Source organism: Rana temporaria, chromosome 10, assembly GCF_905171775.1.
Source record: "Rana temporaria chromosome 10, aRanTem1.1, whole genome shotgun sequence".
Lineage (NCBI taxonomy): Eukaryota > Metazoa > Chordata > Amphibia > Anura > Ranidae > Rana > Rana temporaria.
The window spans coordinates 146,446,410-146,465,699 of NC_053498.1; the positions used below are offsets into that span (position 1 = coordinate 146,446,410).

Genomic DNA, 19,290 nt, shown 5'->3' on the forward strand with positions numbered 1-19,290 from the left:
TGATCTAAGATTTTTTTATTTTTAACTCCTTTTTTATAGTCTATAGGCCTTTCTCTTTTTCTCCTACCTTTTTAACACTCTAGGATACACACAATAAGGGGAAACTATTCCCCCGATAATAACTTTTTTATTTTGTACACTATCACAATATAGGGGAATTTGATTCCTTAAAAAAAATTTTTTTTTTTTTTTCTCTTTATCTCTCCTTTTTTACACTTTAGGATATACACAAATAAGGGGAAATTAATCTTTTTTTTTTATTATTTTCCCTCCTTACACTTAATCACAACAGAGGGGAATCTGACTCTCCTCTAATATTTTTAATAAAATACCCCTATTGTATAGGGTTTTTTTTTTCTCTCTACCTTTTTAGCACTCTAGGATATACACAATAAGGGGAAACTATTCCCCCGATAATAACTTTTTTTTTTTCTGTACACTCTATCACAATATAGGGGAATTTGATTCTCCTTCTTAAAAAATGTTTTTTTCTCTCTTTCTTTCTTTTTTTTTTTCTTCCTCTCTTCTCTGTTTTTCCCTCTCCCTCCATTACGGGGCTCTCTGTTGTATCCCAGTATCCCCCCCTGAGAATGGGGAAGACCAGGCCCGGGGCAGAAACAGGAGCTAGAAACAGGAGCTAGAAAAATCCTGAAGTAGTAATAGTAGAAGGTGCCTCCCTCTTACTCGTATTTCCGTAAGGGGTACTTACTGAGACCATAAATGCTGTATGTTTGTCTGTATGGGTTTTGTATACTGTTTTTATTGTACCGTTGAAAAAATAATAAAAGAAATTTGAAAAAAATAAATTAAGGGCTCTTTCACACGGAGCGGACCGTTTCCGGGTCCGCTCCGTGTGTCTCCGTCGGCTCAGCGGGGATCCCCGCTCAGCTGTCGGCAGATAGGGCGGTCCCCGCACACAGTGCAGGGACCGCCCTGTCTCTGCTCCGCTGTCCCCTATGGGGAACCTGATGCAGACGGACCGTCTGTCCGTCTGCATCAGTTCCGCTCCGCCGAACGGAAGAAAAATAGGGTTTCTTCCGTTCGGAAAAGCGGATCCAGACGGACGCGGACGCTAGCGGATGCTCCATCCGCTAACGGACGCGATCCCATAGGGATGCATTACAAGTCCGTTAACGGACTTGTAAAAACGGACAGGCGGAGCGGACGTCTGAAAGGGGCCTAATTGTGTGCTGCCGAGTAAGCAGCCGTCGAAAAAACCTTGTGTTGTGTTTAATGGAGTCAGGAACTCTAGACACCGTAAGAAATCATCCAACATAGCATTGTAACATCATTCTGAACACTGACGGACTTGACAGAAACATCACTTTTAGAAGTGAACAGTTCAAGGTCCAAACAAATTTTTTTTCACGCCGACAGACCCTTGAAAGCAGTTTTAAATAAACCCAGAATATGCTGGATTCTCCATCCAATCACCACCGCTAGGGCGCGACCAAGCTGCGTTCTCATGCTTTATAACCCAGGTTTATGTTATTAGTGGTCATCCTTTAAATTCCAAAATAAAAACAACAACAAGCCACACAACAGCTGTAGGAACACAGTCTACATCCTTCAAAGCACTGGAGTCATGCCACTCCACAACACACAACTAGTCAAGACAGCGGCTGTACGGGGGCCGAGGCTGGGAGGAAAACAAAGCGGCGCGTCAGAAAAATAATTAGCAGTTCTGTCAAGAAGATCATTTTAAATACCTCGTTAGTGTTCCAACGATGCCTCTCTTTTGGTAAGCTTGAACATTTTGGTAGGCATTCGAGCAGCTTCTTGGGTAGAAAGATCTTCACATGACTGCCATTGCTGTTTCCATGATCATCTAAATAGGAGGGGGGGGAAAAAAAATAGAAAGTTTATACACACACACACACACACAAAAAAACAAAAACAAAAAAACACACTTTGGACTTGAAACACTAGTTTTAAAAAGTTCCGATAATGAGGAAAAGGCCGCCTTTCACGCAACACCCAGGCAAACTAAAGAACCATGAAAGCACATTTGATGTCTGGTATGAAAAAAAAAACAAAAAAAAAAACATATAACTTTTTCCTGCCTTGATGAAGCAGCTCTCCGTTTTAGGAGTGGTGGTCCAAAAACCCCCTCATTTTAAATTGTACTGATCTCCGAACATCCTGAAAAGTTGACCGGTTGCTCCCATCATATATACTTTGTATGCGGTTCATAGAAACAGTAAATATAAAAAGTCTACACACCCCTACACACCGCCCGCCGCACGACTATTTATGTCCACAGAATGGCACGTACAGGCAGAAGGACGTATATATACGTCCTTGCCTTCTAGCGGGTGGGGGGTCCGATCGGTACCCCCTCCGCTGCGTGCGGATTCCCTCGGGGAGCGATCCGGGACGACGTCGTTTATAGCCGCTCCGTCGCGATCGCTCCCCGGAGCTGAAGAACGGGGAGAGCCGTATGTAAACACGGCTTCCCCGTGCTTCACTGTGGTGGCGTAGCGATCGAGTGATCCTTTTTTATAAGGGAGACTCGATCGATGACGTCAGTCCTACAGCCACACCCCCCTACAGTTGTAAACACACACTAGGTGAACCCTAAACTCCTACAGCGCCCCCTGTGGTTAACTCCCAAACTGCAACTGTCATTTTCACAATAAACAATGCAATTTAAATGCATTTTTTGCTGTGAAAATGACAATGGTCCCAAAAATGTGTCAAAATTGTCCGAAGTGTCCGCCATAATGTCGCAGTCACGAAAAAAAAAAATCGCTGATCGCCGCCAATAGTAGTAAAAAAAATAAATTAATAAAAATGCAATAAAACTATCGCCTATTTTGTAAATGCTATAAATTTTGCGCAAACCAATCAATAAACGCTTATTGCGATTTTTTTTACCGAAAATAGGTAAAAGAATACGTATCGGCCTAAACTGAGGGAAACATTTTTTTTATATACGTTTTTGGGGGATATTTATTATAGCAAAAAGTAAATATTGAATTTTTTTCAAAATTGTCGCTCTATTTATGTTTATAGCGCAAAAAATAAAAACCACAGAGGTAATCAAATACCACCAAAAGAAAGCTCTATTTGTGGGGAAAAAAGGACGTCAATTTTGTTTGGGAGCCACGTCGCACGACCGCGCAATTGTCTGTTAAAGCGACGCAGTGCCGAATCGCAAAACCTGGCCTGGGCATTTAGCTGCCTAAAGGGGCTTAAGTGGTTAAAATGCCGGATTTTTTAGATGTTAAATAAATAAAAAATCCATAAAACTATCCCATAATTTGTAGATGCGATAACTGTTGCGCAAATCAATATACTCTTATCGTAAGAGAATACATATTGGCCTAAATGGAAAAAGAAATTAGATGTTTTTACATATAAGTGGATATGTTTTCTAGGAGTACTTAAAAAATAAAACATTTAACTTTATGGACTTTTTTTTGTTTATAGCGCAAAAAATAAAAGCCGCAGAGGTGATATCACCAAAAGAAAGCTTGATTTCTGTGAGAAAAAAAAAAGGCATCAATTTTATTTGGGTACAGCATCACATGACCGCACAATTGTCAGTTATTGTAACCGCGCCGTATCGCAAAAAATGGCCTGGTCACGAAGGGGAGTAAAGTGGTTAAAGAATTTCCGTTTTTAATCTGGTTGCACAGATTATAGGCCAAAAAAATCTGAAGTGATTTATCTTGATTTTTATTTTTACGTCAAAAACTGTTTTACATGTGCTGTAGTCATATAGATATTTTTTTTTTTCTTTTAATCCAACTCGAAAATGCAAATCTGTTTCCCATCCCTCTAATTCAAACTCCCCCACCATCCTTTTGCTCTCGGATTTTTATTTGAGGCACAACAATATCATCGCTGCACTAATGAATCATTTGGTCATACGCTACCAGGTGTTCACAATCAACAGGGCCACTCCATAGCAATAATCTGCTGGTTCAAAGGGACCCTTCCTTTCTTCTTTTAACCTTCATTATCTCATTAATAGGTTGGAAAAATAATAGAAAAAAACAAACAAAATACACACTTTAAAGAGAATGCATTTATCTTTTATCGTACAGGGACAGCCATGTGAGTCCTACTTAAAGCTGAACTTTGGAAAAACAGCTAAATACATATTTATAATTAAGGGGGCTGTACCAAAAGTATTGCAAACAAGGGTTCCCGATCGCTGCTCGCATATGGGAGCTTTCCAATCATGTGACCGCTGTGACATCTAAATCGCAGCGGTCACATGATCAAAAACCCCGCCCTCCGGCATTTAAAACCTCTTAAAGCGCCAGAAGGGGCCTGCGCAAAGATAGAAGAATAGCAAGGAAAGAAAAGAAAGTGAAAGAAAGAAAGTGAAAGAAAGAAAGGGAAAGGAAGAAAGAAAGAAAGGGCAAGGAAGAAAGAAAGAAAGGGCAAGAAAGAAAGGGAAAGAAAGGGCAAGGAAGAAAGGGCAAGGAAGAAAGGGCAAGGAAGAAAGGGCAAGGAAGAAAGAAAGAAAGGGCAAGGAAGAAAGAAAGAAAGGGCAAGAAAGAAAGAAAGGGCAAGAAAGAAAGAAAGGGCAAGAAAGAAAGAAAGAAAGAAAGAAAGGGCAAGAAAGAAAGGGCAAGAAAGAAAGGGCAAGAAAGAAAGGGCAAGAAAGAAAGGGCAAGAAAGAAAGAAAGGGCAAGAAAGAAAGAAAGGGCAAGACAGAAAGAAAGGGCAAGACAGAAAGAAAGGGCAAGACAGAAAGAAAGGGCAAGACAGAAAGAAAGGGCAAGACAGAAAGAAAGGGCAAGACAGAAAGAAAGGGCAAGACAGAAAGAAAGGGCAAGACAGAAAGAAAGGGCAAGACAGAAAGAAAGGGCAAGACAGAAAGAAAGGGCAAGACAGAAAGAAAGGGCAAGACAGAAAGAAAGGGCAAGACAGAAAGAAAGGGCAAGACAGAAAGAAAGGGCAAGACAGAAAGAAAGGGCAAGACAGAAAGAAAGGGCAAGACAGAAAGAAAGGGCAAGACAGAAAGAAAGGGCAAGACAGAAAGAAAGAAAGAAAGAAAGAAAGAAAGAAAGAAAGAAAGAAAGGGCAAGACAGAAAGAAAGAAAGAAAGGGCAAGACAGAAAGAAAGAAAGAAAGAAAGGGCAAGACAGAAAGGGCAAGACAGAAAGAAAGAAAGAAAGAAAGAAAGGGCAAGACAGAAAGAAAGAAAGAAAGAAAGAAAGGGCAAGACAGAAAGAAAGAAAGAAAGGGCAAGAAAGAAAGAAAGAAAGAAAGAAAGAGAAAGAAAGAAAGAAAGGGCAAGAAAGAAAGAAAGAAAGAAAGAAAGGGCAAGACAGAAAGAAAGAAAGAAAGAAAGGGCAAGACAGAAAGAAAGAAAGAAAGAAAGAAAGAAAGAAAGGGCAAGAAAGAAAGAAAGAAAGGGCAAGAAAGAAAGAAAGAAAGAAAGGGCAAGAAAGAAAGAAAGAAAGAAAGGGCAAGAAAGAAAGAAAGGGCAAGAAAGGGCAAGAAAGAAAGAAAGAAAGGGCAAGAAAGAAAGAAAGGGCAAGAAAGAAAGAAAGGGCAAGAAAGAAAGAAAGGGCAAGAAAGAAAGAAAGGGCAAGACAGAAAGAAAGGGCAAGAAAGAAAGAAAGGGCAAGACAGAAAGAAAGGGCAAGACAGAAAGAAAGGGCAAGACAGAAAGAAAGGGCAAGACAGAAAGAAAGGGCAAGACAGAAAGAAAGGGCAAGACAGAAAGAAAGAAAGAAAGAAAGGGCAAGACAGAAAGAAAGAAAGAAAGAAAGAAAGGGCAAGACAGAAAGAAAGAAAGAAAGAAAGAAAGGGCAAGACAGAAAGAAAGAAAGAAAGGGCAAGACAGAAAGAAAGAAAGAAAGAAAGAAAGGGCAAGACAGAAAGAAAGAAAGAAAGGGCAAGACAGAAAGAAAGAAAGGGCAAGAAAGAAAGAAAGGGCAAGAAAGAAAGAAAGAAAGGGCAAGAAAGAAAGAAAGAAAGGGCAAGAAAGAAAGAAAGAAAGGGCAAGAAAGAAAGAAAGAGGGCAAGTAAGAAAGAAAGAGGGCAAGTAAGAAAGAAAGAGGGCAAGTAAGAAAGAAAGAGGGCAAGTAAGAAAAAAAGGAGGGCAAGTAAGAAAAAAAGGAGGGCAAGTAAGAAAGAAAGAGGGCAAGAAAGAAAGAAAGAGGGCAAGAAAGAAAGAGGGCAAGAAAGAAAGAAAGAAAGAAAGAAAGAGGGCAAGAAAGAAAGGGCATTTACAATTACTTTAGACATTTTTATTTCTTTTTACATGCTCTTCCGTTGAAAGGGCAAGACAGAAAGAAAGGGCAAGACAGAAAGAAAGGGCAAGACAGAAAGAAAGGGCAAGACAGAAAGAAAGAAAGAAAGGGCAAGACAGAAAGAAAGAAAGAAAGAAAGAAAGGGCAAGACAGAAAGAAAGAAAGAAAGAAAGAAAGAAAGAAAGAAAGAAAGAAAGAAAGAAAGAAAGAAAGAAAGAAAGAAAGAAAGAAAGAAAGAAAGAAAGAAAGAAAGAAAGAAAGGGCAAGACAGAAAGAAAGGGCAAGACAGAAAGAAAGAAAGAAAGAAAGGGCAAGACAGAAAGAAAGAAAGAAAGAAAGAAAGAAAGAAAGAAAGGGCAAGACAGAAAGAAAGAAAGAAAGGGCAAGAAAGAAAGGGCAAGAAAGAAAGAAAGGGCAAGAAAGAAAGAAAGGGCAAGACAGAAAGAAAGGGCAAGACAGAAAGAAAGGGCAAGACAGAAAGAAAGGGCAAGACAGAAAGAAAGGGCAAGACAGAAAGAAAGGGCAAGACAGAAAGAAAGGGCAAGACAGAAAGAAAGGGCAAGACAGAAAGAAAGGGCAAGACAGAAAGAAAGGGCAAGACAGAAAGAAAGGGCAAGAAAGAAAGAAAGGGCAAGACAGAAAGAAAGGGCAAGACAGAAAGAAAGGGCAAGACAGAAAGAAAGGGCAAGACAGAAAGAAAGGGCAAGACAGAAAGAAAGGGCAAGACAGAAAGAAAGAAAGAAAGAAAGAAAGAAAGAAAGAAAGAAAGAAAGAAAGAAAGAAAGAAAGAAAGAAAGAAAGAAAGAAAGAAAGAAAGAAAGAAAGAAAGAAAGAAAGGGCAAGACAGAAAGAAAGGGCAAGACAGAAAGAAAGAAAGAAAGAAAGGGCAAGACAGAAAGAAAGAAAGAAAGAAAGAAAGAAAGAAAGAAAGGGCAAGACAGAAAGAAAGAAAGAAAGGGCAAGACAGAAAGAAAGAAAGAAAGGGCAAGACAGAAAGAAAGAAAGAAAGAAAGGGCAAGACAGAAAGAAAGAAAGAAAGAAAGGGCAAGACAGAAAGAAAGAAAGAAAGAAAGAAAGGGCAAGACAGAAAGAAAGAAAGAAAGAAAGGGCAAGACAGAAAGAAAGAAAGAAAGAAAGGGCAAGACAGAAAGAAAGAAAGAAAGAAAGGGCAAGACAGAAAGAAAGAAAGAAAGAAAGGGCAAGACAGAAAGAAAGAAAGGGCAAGACAGAAAGAAAGAAAGAAAGAAAGAAAGGGCAAGAAAGAAAGAAAGGGCAAGACAGAAAGAAAGAAAGAAAGAAAGGGCAAGACAGAAAGAAAGAAAGAAAGAGCAAGACAGAAAGAAAGAAAGAAAGAAAGAAAGGGCAAGACAGAAAGAAAGAAAGAAAGAAAGGGCAAGAAAGAAAGAAAGAAAGGGCAAGAAAGAAAGAAAGAAAGAAAGGGCAAGAAAGGGCAAGAAAGAAAGAAAGGGCAAGAAAGAAAGAAAGGGCAAGACAGAAAGAAAGGGCAAGACAGAAAGAAAGGGCAAGACAGAAAGAAAGGGCAAGACAGAAAGAAAGGGCAAGACAGAAAGAAAGGGCAAGACAGAAAGAAAGGGCAAGACAGAAAGAAAGAAAGAAAGGGCAAGACAGAAAGAAAGAAAGAAAGAAAGGGCAAGACAGAAAGAAAGAAAGAAAGAAAGAAAGAAAGAAAGGGCAAGACAGAAAGAAAGAAAGAAAGAAAGAAAGAAAGAAAGGGCAAGACAGAAAGAAAGAAAGAAAGGGCAAGACAGAAAGAAAGAAAGAAAGGGCAAGACAGAAAGAAAGAAAGAAAGAAAGGGCAAGACAGAAAGAAAGAAAGAAAGAAAGAAAGAAAGAAAGAAAGGGCAAGAAAGAAAGAAAGGGCAAGAAAGAAAGGGCAAGAAAGAAAGGGCAATAAAGAAAGAAAGAAAGGGCAAGAAAGAAAGAAAGAAAGGGAAAGAAAGAAAGGGCAAGAAAGAAAGAAAGAAAGGGCAAGAAAGAAAGAAAGAAAGAAAGAAAGGGCAAGAAAGAAAGAAAGAAAGAAAGAAAGGGCAAGAAAGAAAGGGCAAGAAAGAAAGAAAGAAAGGGAAAGAAAGAAAGAAAGGGCAAGAAAGAAAGAAAGAAAGAAAGAAAGGGCAAGAAAGAAAGAAAGAAAGAAAGAAAGGGCAAGAAAGAAAGAAAGAAAGAAAGAAAGAAAGAAAGGGCAATAAAGAAAGAAAGAAAGAAAGAAAGAAAGGGCAAGAAAGAAAGGGCAAGAAAGAAAGAAAGGGCAAGAAAGAAAGAAAGAAAGGGCAAGAAAGAAAGAAAGAAAGGGCAAGAAAGAAAGAAAGAAAGGGCAAGAAAGAAAGAAAGGGCAAGAAAGAAAGAAAGGGCAAGAAAGAAAGAAAGAAAGAAAGGGCAAGAAAGAAAGAAAGAGGGCAAGTAAGAAAGAAAGAGGGCAAGAAAGAAAGAAAGAGGGCAAGTAAGAAAGAAAGAGGGCAAGTAAGAAAGAAAGAGGGCAAGTACGAAAGAAAGAGGGCAAGTAAGAAAGAAAGAGGGCAAGTAAGAAAGAAAGAGGGCAAGTAAGAAAGAAAGAGGGCAAGTAAGAAAGAAAGAGGGCAAGTAAGAAAGAAAGAGGGCAAGTAAGAAAGAAAGAGGGCAAGTAAGAAAAAAAGGAGGGCAAGTAAGAAAGAAAGAGTGCAAGAAAGAAAGAAAGAGGGCAAGAAAGAAAGAGGGCAAGAAAGAAAGAAAGAGGGCAAGAAAGAAAGGGCATTTACAATTACTTTAGACATTTTTATTTCTTTTTACATGCTCTTCCGTTGACTTCAATTAAACGTCTTTTTTATTTTTTATTTTTTGTAGCATGGAAAAACTCCTGAGATCATTTTTGCAGCCGCTACAAAAATCGCTCCTCCCCCTGCCAGAGGGACACGCCGCAATAATGAATGACAGCTCATATTCTGATAGCAGCAAAGGGACAGAGCAAATGATTCAAAAATTTGGTATTTAAAAAGGCAATAATGGCTTAAATTACTGAGAAAAAAAAACACAAAAAATGCCTGAAACACAAATATAATGGGTTTGATTATATTTTTAATGGGAAGTTTTTGTTGATTAAGTCTTTTAATAAACCTCACGCCGCATTCAGAGTGATAATTTCCCTTGTAGTTCATGCTGTGGATACTTGGAAACCCCCGTTCTGTCTGTCCCACTACTTATAATTAAATGTGCAATTCTTAAAATTGGGCGGAAAAAACTGAAAAAAAGAAAAAAAGAAAAGATATCTAAATAATTAACACTACATGACCCTTTATCGTTAAAAAAAAAAAAAAAAAAAAATGGCTGCCTGCTCTTCAACGTAATTAGCTTTATAATGCTAGATCCGTTCCACTTTCAACACATTCCTTGCTGCAAAAAATAGTACATTCTATTGGGGTAGCTGCATCAATTGGCACACAGCGCAGCTCAGCCCTGCCCCCGTTTCCTCATTGCTGGATTTGATTGACAGCAGCAGGAGCCAATGGCTTCCGCTGCTCTCACTGCTCTGCACCAAGATCAGGCTCAGTTAAAGCGGAGGTTCACCCTTTAAAACATTTTTTTACATCACACAAAGTCGCGCCATCCTACCGACACAATGCCGGTGTTTTTTTTTTGTCAGCACATACCTCTTAATCCCGATTTTCACCTCACGGCGATCCCGCGGGAGTGGGCGTTCCCAAGCACTGCCTGTGATTGACAGGCTTCCGAACGGCGCATACTGCGCGTTACAGGTTGCCGAAAAAACCTGAACGTCGGTGCGGCTCTATACGGCGCCTGCGCACCGACGTTCGGGTTCTGTCGGCAACCTGTGACGCGCAGTATGCGCCGTTCGGAAGCCTGTCAATCACAGGCAGTGCTTGGGAACGCCCACTCCCGCGGGATTGCCGTGAGGTGAAAATCGGGATTAAGAGGTATGTGCTGACAAAAAAAAAAACACCGGCATTGTGTCGGTAGGATGGCGTGACTTTGTGTGATGTAAAAAAATGTTTTAAAGGGTGAACCTCCGCTTTAAGTATTTAGGGGGGTGCAGGAGGGGGAGCCACACCTAAAAGTTATTTTACCTCAACACGGAGGTCCGCCGATTTTTATTTTTTTAAAGTCAGCAGCTACAAATACTGAAGCTGCCGACATTTAAAATAAGGACACTTACCACCTGTCCAGGGCGCCCGCGATGTGGGCACCCGAAGCCGATCTATCACTCAGCTGTCAGGTGCTGCTGCTGCCATCTTCAGTAAGGGAATCAGGCAGTGAAGCCTTCACTTCCTGGTTCCCTAATGCGCATGTGCGAGTGGCACTGCACCACTTGTCCCTGCCGTCTTCTGGGACCTCTATGTCTCCCAGAAGACAGAGGGGGAGCAGAGAAGGCGCCAAAAGTGGTGTAGATACCCACAGGTGGCTCGGGTATCTATGCCCGGAAGTGGGAGTAAAATACCTGCATTAGACAGGTGTCTGCTCCCCCCCCCCCCCCGAAAAGGTGCCAAGTTTGACACCGGAGGGGGGGAGGAACCGGAAAAGCGGAAGTTTAATTTTAGGGTGGAACTCTGCTTTAATGTAGCGAATGCATTACGGTAAAGAAAACCTTTAGCCTTTACAACTAACCCCTTTAAATCTATTTCCACCTGGGCCCCCCCGTTCTGATCACCCTGTAGAAGGAACATGCGTATACTTATCAATTCTCAGAGCACTCTGGTTCCCGTCATGTGATCTCCCCAGGAGCCAGCTTTAGGGCATCACCGACAATGGCTGCAATGCCTGCGCAGTGAGGTCACCATAGGCTCACTATGGGGGCATCTTTTGGCTACCCCTCCTCTCCCCTGAAGCCGGCCACTGATCAATTGACCGGAGCGTCCTGAGAAAAGGTAGGTATAACCATCTTACTTCTACAGGGTAGTTATTATAGGATTTAGAAGAGGGGTGGGAGCAGATTTAAGCTTAGTTGGCAATAGCTTGGAATTCTCATTATGTCCTGGGGGTGCAGGAATAGGCAAGTATTACTTTACCTAACCTCTCGCTCCAGGGCTGTCCTCACTTTCCTCTGATGCTCCAGTCTGTGGAGCAGTCCATTGGAGTCGTTCCCATTGATTTACCAAAGGGAAATCCACTTTGCACTACAAGTACACGTGTAAGTGCAGTCATTGTACATCGCTGTAGATCTGAGGGGAAGCTCTGCTGATTTTTATCATCCAATCATGTGCAAGCAAAAATGCATGTCCCATTCAGATCTAAGGCGACTGCACTTGAAGGTGCACTTGTAGCGCAAAGTGGATTTGCCTTTCATAAATAACCCCCATTGTGTACAATGCAGAGGTACAGTATTAGTGGGCAGAGGAGAGAGGGCAGAGGAGAGAGGGCAGAGGAGAGAGGGCAGAGGAGAGAGGGCAGAGGAGAGAGGGCAGAGGGCAAGAAGGCGAGGCAAGAGAAAATCGAGGAGAGGCAAGCAAGAGAAAATCGAGGAGAGGCAAGCAAGCAAGAGAAAATCGAGGAGAGGCAAGCAAGAGAAAATCGAGGAGAGGCAAGCAAGCAAGAGAAAATCGAGGAGAGGCGGCGAGGGCAAGAAGGCGAGGCAAGAGAAAATCGAGGAGAGGCAAGCAAGCAAGAGAAAATCGAGGAGAGGCAAGCAAACAAGAGAAAATCGAGGAGAGGCAAGCAAGCAAGAGAAAATCGAGGAGAGGCAAGCAAGCAAGAGAAAATCGAGGAGAGGCAAGCAAGCAAGAGAAAATCGAGGAGAGGCGGCGAGGGCAAGAAGGCGAGGCAAGAGAAAATCGAGGAGAGGCAAGCAAGAGAAAATCGAGGAGAGGCGGCGAGGGCAAGAAGGCGAGGCAAGAGAAAATCGAGGAGAGGCAAGCAAGCAAGAGAAAATCGAGGAGAGGCAAGCAAGCAAGAGAAAATCGAGGAGAGGCAAGCAAGCAAGAGAAAATCGAGGAGAGGCAAGCAAGCAAGAGAAAATCGAGGAGAGGCAAGCAAGCAAGAGAAAATCGAGGAGAGGCAAGCAAGCAAGAGAAAATCGAGGAGAGGCAAGCAAGCAAGAGAAAATCGAGAAGAGGCAGGCAAGAGAAAATCGAGGAGAGGCAAGCAAGAGAAAATCGAGGAGAGGCAAGCAAGAGAAAATCGAGGAGAGGCAAGAGAAAATCGAGGAGAGGCAAGAGAAAATCGAGGAGAGGCAAGAGAAAAATCGAGGAGAGGCAAGAGAAAATCGAGGAGAGGCAAGAGAAAAATCGAGGAGAGGCGAGAGAAAATCGAGGAGAGGCGAGAGAAAATCAAGGAGAGGCGAGAGGGCGAGAAAATCGAGGAGGCGAGAAAATCGAGGAGAGGCAAAGAGAGAAAGAGAATGAGACAGATAAGGAGAGAGGGGTGGGAAGACCAGAAAAAGAAAAAAGGAGAGGGGAGAAGAGATCGGAGGAGAGGAAAAGTAAACCAGCGATTCTTTTTACACGGTTAACCAAAATATATTTTAGACATCCCCGGGTCTGTCATTGGGTATACCGTAGTAAGCTCATTAAATTAGTAAGAATTTGGAGTGCAGAGAGTGCAGCGCTCGTCTTATGACATCACTGATCAAGTTATTATAAGCAGACCTCCACCACTCAGCAGCACATCTGAGGGAAGTTAGAGATGCGACTTTTCGCAGTGCCCTCAAAATATAAAACAGGCAAGGATCTCCAATGAAGTTTGCTCAAACCTTTGTAATATTTAAAATAATAGGCATAGAAAGGATTTTTTTTTTTGCGTTTTTTTATTTTTATTTATAAATTTGCACTTTAAAGATTCCCCCTCAAATCAACAGAACGGCAGCTTTACACACACAACGGCAGTTGGAACTTCGGTCGGCCATTTGAAAATATATATAAAAAAAAAAGGATTAAGAAACCGCATTTATATTCTAAAACATAAAGAGATTCATTTTCTGTGCAGGTGAGGGAACTTGGATGCACAAATTTGCCAGCAGCTCCTTTTTGCGCCGATTGAACCGATTTTTTTTGGAATGACTTGCTCTCAGAACGCTTTTTCTTTAGCACAAAAAAACAAAACGAAGCAAACAAGTAGAGAGCAATTACAGCAAGACCCCAAGTCTTCCGTGGTAAGGCATAAACAACCGTTCCAAATAATAACCAGGATTCTAAATTGAGCCGCACGGCACAGGTTGCTCATTTACGCAGCTCTATATAAAAAAAAAAAAAAAAAAAAAGAAACGCTCTTTTTTTTCAGCGAGATATTTACATCTAAAAATAGACGAGTTGTACTTTTTTTTATTTAGTTAGGAAATTCTCAGACAGCCATGAGAAACCTCAGAGACCCCACATTAATTACAAACAATATGAAATCCCGGGTAATTTTATGGGTTTCTTCATGCTCGGTGCTTTTTATATTCCCCAAGGAGCCAACATGGATCATAAAATTTTACTGCGCACCACACCAAAATCAAAAATGATCTTCGTCATCCACAAGTCTTTTTTTTTTTTTGGGGTAAGTTTTCATATCCTCAGAGACTTGCTCACTGTAAAAGACGGGGAATATCCGTGATGTATTTCAAATGACCAAGTGAGACCGCATACATTTATTAAGAGGAGGGGAGAGAGATGGAGCGCAATTCCCACTCTGGAGCTAAAGAGAGGCCAATCTACACCGGTAATGAAAAAGACGTTAAAAGCTGAACTCCGGGCAAAACTGCTAACTACACAATAGCAATACATATTATATACCAGAGATATTTTCCCCGGGTGGGGATTTTGTATTTCTACACATCCAATCTGTACACAGGCCCCCCGATACGGAACAGCCAACCCGGTGACCTGATGTTCTGTAGTGCAGTATAAGCGATTTTAAACTTTGGCTTGAAGAAGTTCTATCCCAGTTTGTATTCTTAAAGGAGTTTTAAAGAAAAAAAAAAAACGTTCACCTTAATGCAATCTAAGCATTAAGGTAGGGGGTGCAACGGATCACAGTTGATTCATGATCCGAACGGGTCACCCCCTTCGGATCGGAACACACTGATACATACTGGGCCATGCAAATTACGACCAGGAGTCCATACAGAATCAAAGAAACGGCTATGACAGTACAACCAACAAAAACGGAAGAAAATTGCTGAATGTGTGTCGCAGTCTGGGCCTCTACATCCTCAACGGCCGTACCAAGGGAGACTCTCTAGGAAGGTACACATTTAGCTCCCATGTAGGCAGCAGTGTGGTAGACTATGCCATCACAGATATGAACCCCACACTCATCAATGGTTTTACAGTCACCCCACAAACACACCTATCAGACCACAACCAACTACTGCTATACATCAAATCTTCTAGCAAACCATCACCAAAACGCCACCGGGCGTCTCTCCGAAACATGCCACCATTATTTAAATGGTCCAAACAGTCTACCACAAAATACAGAGAGGTAACCGACAGACCCGACATTAAAAAACAACAGCTTGAAAACTTCCAAAACACCACCTATGAGATAAGCCCACCAGGTGTGAACCAGGCAGCAAAGGACTTCCATAAAATACTACACACCATTGCAGAAACAGCCCAGCTGAGAAAAACCAACTACAGGAAACCATCCAACAAACAATCCAATAAATGGTTGGACAAAGAATGCAAAGCATTAAAGCGGGAGTTCACCCATTTATAAAAAATTTCCCCTTTTCCCCTTAGCTTCCTGCTCGTTCGGTCTAGGGGAATCGGCTATTTGTATTAAAATATGAGCCGTACTTACCCGTTTTCGAGATGCATCTTCTTCCGTCGCTTCCGGGTATGGGTCTTCGGGAGCGGGCGTTCCTTCTTGATTGACAGTCTTCCGAGAGGCTTCCGACGGTCGCATCCATCGCGTCACTAGTAGCCGAAAGAAGCCGAACGTCGGTGCGGCTCTATACTGCGCCTGCGCACCGACGTTCGGCTTCTTTCGGAAAATCGTGACGCGATGGATGCGACCGTCGGAAGCCTCTCGGAAGACTGTCAATCAAGAAGGAACGCCCATTCCCGCAGCCCATACCCGGAAGCGACGGAGAGGATGCATCTCGTAAACAGGTAAGTAATGCTCATATTTTAAAACAAATAGCCGATTCCCCTAGTAAAAACGAGCAGGAATTTAAGGCTAAAAAGTGCCCTCTAAGGGTGAACAACCGCTTTAAGGAAAACCTTACGGACCGTCTCCAATAACAAACACAGAGACCCTGACAACACTGACCTAAGGATAGCCCATGGCACCCTACAGAAAAAGTACAAACAAACCCTTAAAAAGAAAAAGCAAGACCTCATCTCCAAAAACCTGCAACAGCTGGAAGAGGCACTTCAGGAAAATTATTTTTGGGAAACATGGAAGAATATTGGCTCAGCACCCAGGAAAAACAACCTTCACATCCAAAATGGCGACATCTGGCTCAACTACTTTAAGGACCTCTACAAAAATATTCCAGAGGAGGCTCTAACTGTAGAACAAAAAGACATCATCAAAAGACTAAATTACATGGAGGAAAAAATTAAGGACTTCCAGAACCCCCTAGATGTACCGATTACACCACAAGAAATTGGGGAGAAAATCCAAAACCTGCAAACCAAAAAATCCAGTGGGATGGATGGAATCCTGCCAGAGATGATTAAACACGGCTCCCCAGAGGTACACGCTGCAATGTGTAAACTGTTCAATCTGGTCCCGAGTGCTGGTTACTACCCTACAGTATGGAACCAAGGCCTCATAACACCCATCCATAAGAGTGGAGACCAGTATGATCCATCCAACTACAGGGGGATATGTGTCAGCAGCACACTAGGGAAACTATTCAACAGTATCCTCAACAAACGGATCCTCAACTTCCTGACACAACACAATGTCCTCAGCAGAAGTCAGGCAGGGTTCATGCCAAACCATCGCACTACAGACCACATCTACACCCTGCACAGCCTCATCAAGAACCATGTCCACCATACAAAACATGGGAAGATATTCGCCTGCTTTGTGGACTTTAAGAAGGCATTTGATTCAGTGTGGCACCCAGGCCTGTTCCTCAAACTATTGGAGACCGGAATAGGAGGGAAAACATAGGACGTCATCAAGAGTTCATACACTGAGAACAGCTGCAGCGTAAAGGTGAATGGGAAAAGAACTGAACACTTCCGACAGGCCCGAGGGGTCAGACAGGGCTGCAGCCTAAGTCCAACCCTCTTTAACATCTACATCAATGAACTGGCGGCCGCTCTAGAATCCTCCCCAGCACCAGGACTGACTCTACATGACACCGAGGTGAAGTTCCTATTGTATGCAGATGACCTCCTACTTCTGTCACCAACAGAGAAAGGCCTACAAGACAGCCTGGAAGTTCTGGAGAAATACAGCGCCACATGGGCACTACCAATCAACTCCAGCAAAACAAAAACCATGGTGTTCCAAAAGAAAAATACAAATCAAACAAAGAGCCCTTCCTTCACAATAAACAACTGCACTGTGGATGAAACTAAGAGCTACACATACCTCGGCCTAGACATTACCCAATCAGGAAGCTTCAAGCCAGCCATAGAGGCACTAAAAGACAAGGCATGCAGAGCCTACTATGCCATCAGGAGACGGCTGTACCACCTAAAACCACCCGTGAGAGTCTGGCTCAGAATATTTGATAGCGTCATCGCCCCAATCCTTCTTTATGGCAGCGAAGTTTGGGGTCCTGTCACCTACCCAGACCAATCCAAATTGGACCCCAGCCTAACAGAAATATTCCATCTGGAATTCTGCAAGCACATCCTCCAAGTCCATGGGAGCTCCTCCCACAGTGCTTGCCGGTCCGAGCTGGGCAGATTTCCCTTACTTCTCGCAGTACAGAAGAGGGCGCTATCATACTGGGACCACCTACAAAACAGCAGTCCCAACTCCTACCACCATCAAGCCTTACTGGACAGCAAGAACCAGTCCAAGCCGTGTGGCCTGCAACAACTCATCAACACATTGTCTCCCCAAAACTCTCAACAATTCGGCCTGTCACAATCTCACATAAAAATCATAACTTATAACTCCAAAGAAAAACATGTTGGAGAATGGAGACACGAAATAAAAAACTCCAAAAAACTATTGATTTACCAGTCACTGCAGAGAGACTACAAACTGGCCCCATACCTGGAGGTGCTACAAGACCCCAAAGAGAGACAGACAATGAGCCTGTACAGACTGAGCGCCCACAGCCTGGAAATGGAATTAGGGCGGCACAGACAGACCTACAAGCCCAGGGAGAGGAGACTGTGCCAGCAATGTGACCAGGGGGTCCCGGAGGATGAGGAACACTTCCTGCTACATTGCCCCAAGTACTCATCAGTGAGGGACACTCACTTCCAGAGACTCTCCGCTCTCATCCCGGACTTCAATTCTACAGAGGAGAAGAGGAAACTCCAAATTCTACTGGGAGAAGAGGAGCCAATGGTGAAAATAGTCGCCCAATATGTGACAGCGTGTCACCGACTGAGAGGGACATGAGAAACTGAGGACTTTCACAGACTTATGTCCATTCCCCTTTATATTACCCCCTTCCCCTTTTCCTTGCTTTGGCAATGCTAACATGTATTTGGTCCTGCCAATAAAGCTTATTTGAATTGAGAAAAAAAATTGAATTGAGAGAGAGAGAGAGAGAGAGAGAGAGAGAGAGAGAGAGAGAGAGAGAGAGAGAGAGAGAGAGAGAGAGAGAGAGAGAGAGAGAGAGAGAGAGAGAGAGAGAGAGACACAGGAGGAGGAAGAGAGAGACACGGAGGAGGAGGAAGAGGAGGAAGAGAGAGAGAGAGAGAGAGAGACACAGAGACAGAGACACACACAGAGACAGAGAGAGAGAGAGACAGAGAGACACAGAGACAGAGACACACACAGAGACAGAGAGAGAGAGAGACAGAGAGACACAGAGACAGAGACACACACAGAGACAGAGAGAGAGAGAGACAGAGAGACACAGAGACAGACACACAGAGGAGGAGGAGGAGGAGGAGGAGGAGGAGGAGGAGGAGGAGGAGGAGGAGGAGGAGGAGAGAGAGAGAGAGAGAGAGAGAGAGAGAGAGAGGAGGAGGAGAGAGGAGGAGGAGGAGGAGGAGGAGGAGGAGGAGGAGGAGGAGGAGGAGGAGAAGGAGAAGGAGAAGGAGAAGGAGAAGGAGAAGGAGAAGGAGAAGGAGAAGGAGAAGGAGAGAGAGAGAGAGAGAAAAGGAGGAGAGAGAGAGAGAGAGAGAGAGAGAGAGAGAGAGAGAGAGAAAAGGAGGAGAGAGAGAGAGAGAGAGAGAGAAAAGGAGGAGAGAGAGAGAGAGAGAGAGAGAAAAGGAGGAGAGAGAGAGAGAGAGAGAGAGAGAGAGAGAGAGAGAGAGAGAGAGAGAGAGAGAGAGAGAGAGAGAGAGAGAGAGAAAGAAAAGGAGGAGAGAGAGAAAAGGAGGAGAGAGAGAAAAGGAGGAGAGAGAGAAGGAGGAGAGAGAGAAAAGGAGGAGAGAGAGAGAAAAGGAGGAGAGAGAGAGAGAGAGAGAGAGAGAGAGAAAGAAAGAGAGAGAGAGAGAGAGAGAGAGAGAGAGAAAAGGAGGAGCGAGAGAAAAGAGGAGGAGCGAGAGAAACAGAATGAGGGTGGGATAACACCAATACCCCTGGAGTCAACAGGAAACCAGAGATGACGTATGTTGCCGTGGTGACGAGGACCTGGAAGTGACGGGAATTTTAAACTAAAAAATATTAAAATACTAAAAAGAACAAAAAATATAAACAAACAATTTCCAAATATTTTAGACAGAGGCAATAGCTACTAATAGGGACATGGTTGTTAGGCAGGGTGGAGCTCCACTTTAACTTCTGCTGCTGCTAAGAAAGCGCACATTATGCGAGAAAGAAATGAAAAATTCCCCACAATCTTGGCTCATATTTCAATTTTGGAAAGCTTCAGGAATTTTTAAATGTACATTTTGAAAAAAAAAAAGGCAGCTTTATTACATAGCAAACAATAATAGAAAACGGCTTCATCAATAGTCCTTTAACCAAAGGCAACATGAAGTGTTCCCAGCACGGCTCCTCGCGGGTGACCACTGATACTTCACACGCAGTCAGTAGATAACCGCGTGGC

At 42.9% G+C, this 19,290-nt stretch overlaps 1 protein-coding gene across 8 annotated transcripts in view; it reads right to left on the reverse strand.

Moving 5' to 3' along the window:
- The window catches only part of CAMTA1 (calmodulin binding transcription activator 1), a 1,702,014-nt gene that overhangs the window by 1,670,453 nt on the left and 12,271 nt on the right, over positions 1 to 19,290 (reverse strand). For all 8 annotated transcript variants that reach the window (XM_040326489.1, XM_040326487.1, XM_040326491.1 and 5 more), the window contains exon 2: positions 1,710 to 1,828. In XM_040326489.1, coding sequence (XP_040182423.1) covers positions 1,710 to 1,828 — 119 coding nt within the window. The remainder of the gene's footprint in view (positions 1 to 1,709; positions 1,829 to 19,290) is intronic.